At 49.0% G+C, this 5,895-nt stretch overlaps 1 protein-coding gene across 1 annotated transcript in view; it reads right to left on the bottom strand.

Annotated features, from left to right (window-relative positions):
- Window positions 1–3,223, bottom strand: part of LOC113207561 (organic cation transporter protein-like) — a 7,893-nt gene extending 4,670 nt beyond the window's left edge. The window contains exons 1-4 of the mRNA XM_026424181.2: window positions 3,014–3,223; window positions 1,559–1,766; window positions 458–577; window positions 185–288 (exon numbers count right to left, since the gene is read on the bottom strand). Coding sequence (XP_026279966.2) covers window positions 185–288; window positions 458–577; window positions 1,559–1,766; window positions 3,014–3,021 — 440 coding nt within the window. The 5' untranslated portion in view covers window positions 3,022–3,223. The remainder of the gene's footprint in view (window positions 1–184; window positions 289–457; window positions 578–1,558; window positions 1,767–3,013) is intronic.
- Between the last annotated feature and the right edge of the window lie 2,672 nt (window positions 3,224–5,895).

The raw sequence follows: 5,895 nt of genomic DNA, 5'->3' as shown, positions 1-5,895 counted from the left end.
GTATCTCTCTTCTCCCCTCGCTCTCTTTCACGGCCTGTTGCTATATCTGGTCTGGGTTAGTGTGTCGTGTCGTATGTGACCGGACCAAAGTGCCAAATTAAGTGACGATCGAGGACCGACAAAACATTAAAATGTATTTGTTATGCAATTAACTTCACCGTTGCTTCTTGTCTTCATAACTCACCGGTCTGCTGCAGCGCCAAAAATTATGTTGCCGACCAGAACACCGAACATGAGCACCATCTGGGCGACACTTGTTAGATCACTCTTGCCGCACACCAAATCCCACTGCAAAGCAATAAGTGAGGAGTTTATTTACAGTTGATAATGCAGATTAAGAAGCATGATGCGATTCATATTATACTGATTCATTTCAGGATATTTTTTCAAGCATTTAAAAGTATATTTTTTGTGTGTAAATTATTAAATTGCACTTTTGTAAAAGAAATCCCCTTACCTCGCTCACGATCGTCTCCTGGAAAACTGTGCGGTTGTACTCCCAATGGTTGCACGGCTCAGCCACACTTGCGTCCCAGTTGAAGGAGTGGCATTCGTCCACATTCGGCACAGCTTCTATCTGAATGGTCAGATACCACATGTGTCTGATTAATGCCGCGCACTTAAAATGTAGTTATACTGTACCGGCATACGGGCGGGCTTGCCTATCGTCGCTGACCACGGCGCCTGCCGGCCACACCCGCCCGCACACCTGCCTGCAGGACAGTGAACAGTGCAACTACTAAAGTGTACGGGTCAATCAGCCACCTGGTCCTGGAGGGAGGGTAGGTTGGCCTACCGCAGTGCGTTGCAGACGCTATCATTAGCGCAGTTAGACCCAGGCGTAATTGCTTCATGCGGCTTCGTTCACCCCAAAAAATGTGTTCTCAATTCAAGAGAATCCCCAAAATTTAAAGACAAATAGGGATTCTTTTAATACCTCTTTTCTTTTTGTAAGTGTAAATGGGGTCATTTTACAACTTCGTGTTTGCAGATGCATCTTCTGTGCATCTATTGAAAAATGCAATTTTAAATCATGAGTAGTGACAAATTTGTATCTTCAGTCGGACAAAAAAAAGTTGTCCAGCAGGCGAGCCAGCACACGGAAAAAGAAAAAAATTCGCTGAGTCAGCTAATACATTGACTGGTATATGGATAGACAAGCACATACACTAATGTGACCACTATATTGTCCACTCTAATCAATCATTGGCTGTGCCAGTCAAAAATTAGCTGTAAGAGCTTATCCCTTCCCTAGATCAGTCGAGGTCTACCTTACTGATACAGGCAAATCATTATTTCATACAACTTATCTTTGACTGGCACATCCAATGATTAATTAGAGTAGACAATATAGTGGTTACAGAAGTTTATGTGCTTGTCTGTCCATATACCAGTCAACACATTAGCTGACTCAGCGAATCTTTTTTCCGTGCAAGAGATTACGTATTTGTTACTACTCAAGATTTTATATTGCAGTCTGCAAGATGTGTAATACAGACGCATCTTACAAGGACATTGCCATTCAGAGTGTTGTAACTTTTCGTGCTCTAGGACTTACCACTGGTGCCTCTAGGCCAGATGTCGCCTCCCCGCACCAATGGGGGTGCTTGGGGGCGAGGAAGAGAGTGGAGAGCTGGAACCAGGCAATGGGCAGCTTTAGCAGCGCCAGAAGCACGGCCTGCCGCGCCTGCCACCGTCCCCATGGTCCTGCCGCCTGAATCACCACGTCATTGGCATTGTCGGAGGATGCCAGCGCCTCGTTGGGGCTGTAGAAATCAGACACTTAGAGCAAAAGAGAACAGCAACGTGTCAGATCACGAGCAGACTGCAGTTTTCGGGGAGATTCTGTTTTTAGTATTAGTTTTGGGTGGCTATCTAGGTTTAGGGTAAGGTCAGGTCACAGCCAGACTTTCTGGTCCAAGGCGAGAAAGCTGTTGTTATCAATCATGACAATATGATTATAAAACGATTTGCCAATGCAAACGATAAGCCAACCAAGCGGTAGGCTGCTGCCCTTGAAAGGGCTATACGGACTTGAGCCCGCCCAGAGTTGAGCCCGGACCACTGTAGGCCCGACCAATGCCCGATATGAGCCTAGATCCGAGACTGGCTCGTCAGCTTTGGTCCTGGCTACGTCCAGCTAGGCTCATCGGACACTGCTTGGGCCTACAGTGGTCCGGGCTCAACTCCGGGCGGGCTCTTGTCCGTATAGCCCTTGAAAGTGATCAGCTAAGTCATAATTTTTAGCTTGAGGGTGCAAGGGATCTTCCATAAAAGTATGTGTCCGCTCTTTTTAGGTTCACCTTCCCCTTCCTTGCAGGAGCTCAGCGCCTGTGAGACTCGGGATAGGCCAGCCTGCAGTACACGCTTGCACTGCACGGCAAGGTGTTGCCTACCTACCAGGCGCTCTGTGAGCTTGCATAGGCTGAACTGGGCAGTTTCTTACTGGTGAATTACGGACGATCTTTCCTGATGATCCCTCACGTTATTAAGAGAGACTATTTATCGACAACACTTCGCTTGGAAGCAGAGGTGGGCGTGACGGGCGAGGATTTTTACTCCACCTCTTTACTTGTGATTTTTAATCGATTCGCTACTCAATCAATGCGCTCTTCCAGAAATGTTTTCTCATTTTAAGAAAACAACTATCATTGACGATTTTCGCGGGGTAACGCTATTTTCTGGACAAAATAGTAATTTTAAAATTCGTAAAAACAATTGACTACAAAAGAATCTCACTGCACACTTAGTGCGATACTAGAGTGTTTCGCAAAATAAACCGAAATCCATTTAGAGTGTAGAGATTTCCAACTTTAACTTTGGTGCAATGGCCACGCGCGTGCGCGCGCGTGTGTGTGAGGGGCATTAAAAAATATCCTAATTGTACCCATTACACGGCTTGCTGGCAGTTAAGAAGTAGTCATTCTCAACCCCCAACCCTCGTTTCATGCTTAAGACCCTCTGGCACAATTTGTGTCCGTCCATTTTCTGAAACCAATAATCTTGTCCTTACCTTGCCATGTCGTTTCTGTTGACCTGCGTCAGTTGCCTTACTGCTGTATCCTCCTTCTGGCTCAGTCACACTAACCATACGCACTCACACATGATCGGGGAGCAGTCGCTGAAACGCCCAAGATCCTACAAAACAGGCGGGACCGATCGGAACGGACTCTGGTAGTCGTACGCGAGAGGAGAGGAGCCTACTGGGCGAAGTGACGACGCCCTGGTCTGCCTCTGCTCCACTCCGCCGGGAGAGGCGGGGCGGGTGCGGCTGGGCGGGGCGGGGTGGAGTGGGGCGAGCTCTGTCCGGTCGTGAGGTTTAGGATGAGAGGAGGAAGTTGCAGTGATACAGGGTAAGGGGCAGTATCAATATATAAAGGGGAGGGGGTGGGTGGGCAAACTCGCCCTCTTCTGAGTGGGTCAAGGTTTCACACACCGTGTGTCAGGGCTACGACACAACAATGTTGCAGGCTTGCATACCCTAGGATTCATGGCGCCCAACGGGCAGAGCCAGTAGGCAACCCAGCATACTGTTGTGTCGTGGACCTTTACATTGACAGTCGTCGCCTGCGCACCACGCACCACCAAACCCTACTTTCGTCCTACCTGGGACTCACAATCGGAACTGTCCTACTTGTTGGGTTCGCACCTCCGCTGAGTGACCTCGACCATGTGTAGAAGTAAAGAGTTGACGGCTGTGTCGGGTGTGCCTGAATCGATTAAGTTACCTATCGATTAAGTTACCTATCAGACGCCCAGCATGTGACGTGGTCATTCTGTCATTCCGTCCGTCTGTCTTTCTGTGTGTCTGCCAGGCCAGGCGTCAGGTCCGACGTCGTAGCCATACGACGCTATATAGGGTTACGCAACGACACTGGCTGGAGAAAGTAGTCTTCCGTGTCGCTGCCACGCGGTTCGGTGTGGCACGGTGCGTCCGTATGGGCTAACCCCTCTCCTCTCTCCCCACCTGACGATGAAAAAGAGTTCAGCTAAAGCGTGTCATGCTCCTAGACTGTCGCACCATGTCCTCGTGGAAACCAATTTTACCGTTCTCGCACTTGGCTCGCGGTCTCGTTTTCGTAATCCGCGGGAATTCTTGAGTGCCCATCTTTCCCCTCCCAATCTATGTTTAACTAAAAGTCGACTTTCCGAAAATGTCAATGTCTGCACAAAAATTGTAGGAGAAAGAATTGGTCGTTGTACTACCCATCTAAGTCAGCACTTTCAGCAGGGCAGGGGCGGCAGCCCCGTTGCGGACCGTGCAACAGTACTCCCCTGATGTTAGGGCCGGCGTGCTGGCAGGGCATGCCTCATTGCCAGCCATTCACCTCAGCTTCCCTTTCGCGACCCTCCTCGCCTTACTTCCCTACCTGCCGCGCCTACCTTGTTGTCCGAGACCTTGACGCCGATCTGGTCGCGCGCGGAGGCTGCGCCGACTGCGCCTTGCGGCGCTGCTGTGCGGAACCTAGCCTCAAGGTGGGGCAGCGTCTTGGACAGCGTACAACATCCCTCCTCATCCTCCTCGCGGTGTCCCTTTTTCCCTCCGTGTGTCTAATCCGTGTCGACGTCGCCGACCCACCATGGGTATATTCTCTGTGGTCACACCAGGCAAAGCAATGTTTGTCGAACGCGCGTTTTCTCGCTGCATACCCGACCGGCGATACTTTGCGCGTAGCGAGAAAGGTGTTGTCTCGGCTGTCTCTCACAGCTCAAGCGGTCCTTATGTAATTTGGAGGAACTAGAATATTTCACTGTATCCGAATTCTGTCGAAAAACTACTCAGAAGAACAAAATGTGTCTACTCTCAGGACCTGTACTGATGTTTTACAGACATGCTGTGTGGAATACAGATGGGCCTACAATATCAAACTGTAAGTGATGTAAAACGGACTAAATTAATGCGTCCTACTGATAAGACACGTTTTTCAGTAGTTCTGCCTTGTAAAAAAACATTACATAATTACTTTCAAGTGGTCGAAAAATATCAGTAACAGGATGAGAGTGTACCAAATCTGTTAACTCGTAAACACTGAGAACTCGAAGTGGCCACATACTAGTTTCAACTGCAAGTTGAATACTCTTAAATGTTCAACTCCGTAGTTGTGCTGTGTGTGTGCGACTGCTTGGTGGTGCATTATTCAGCGTTCAACTCCCCCTGTTGACTATTTCGTTATGTTGGAGGCGACTTGTGGGATTTGTGCAAGGGAGGAATCGCACTATTGCACGTATTTTTATTTCCGTACCTTTATTTGTTTAAATTGTTTTTGACCCTCTAAGCGGTAAATTGTCAATGTTGAATCCTTTGGGCAAAACTTTTCCCACATGTGAGTAGAGCTTACAAATCTTGAGGGTACTAGTGACATCGTTAGCAGTGCAAAGTTCAAACATCAGTAGTTGAGTCTTTGAGACCTTCTCAGATACATGCATACTTTATGTCCTCTCCCCGCCCTTGTTTGCGTTATAACACCTGCTGAGTTAAGATGCCACACCAGAAGCCGATGTGTCGCCATGCATACCATGTCCACTTCCAGATGCACCTGCACTCTGTGTGGGTAGTGGTGCGATGGGTGCGCGTGCGTGTGTGCACGCGCAGTTAGAGAAGGGGAAGAATGATGGGGGGGGGGGGGGGGGGCGTCTCATCCACACGTCGTCTCTAGCCACACAGAAGTATGGTATCATTGGCAGGATTGGGTCACAGCCAGAGCATTGTAACCTTCCCCTTCTGGCACCATGAGTTTCCACCTCTTCCCTCCATACCACTCCCCTCCGCCAACCCCTTCGACTTCCACAATGCATCGCCCATCACGGCCGCGCCAACTCTAAGGCGGCACTAAATAACAGCTGCTTTGTCTTGCCCCGCACTTTGTCATCGCTGAAGATAATTTAGCACCGGGG

This window comes from Frankliniella occidentalis, unplaced genomic scaffold (genome assembly GCF_000697945.3).
Source record: "Frankliniella occidentalis isolate FOCC.00 unplaced genomic scaffold, Focc_3.1 Scaffold18, whole genome shotgun sequence".
Lineage (NCBI taxonomy): Eukaryota > Metazoa > Arthropoda > Insecta > Thysanoptera > Thripidae > Frankliniella > Frankliniella occidentalis.
This window is presented reverse-complemented; position numbering and strand designations above follow the sequence as displayed.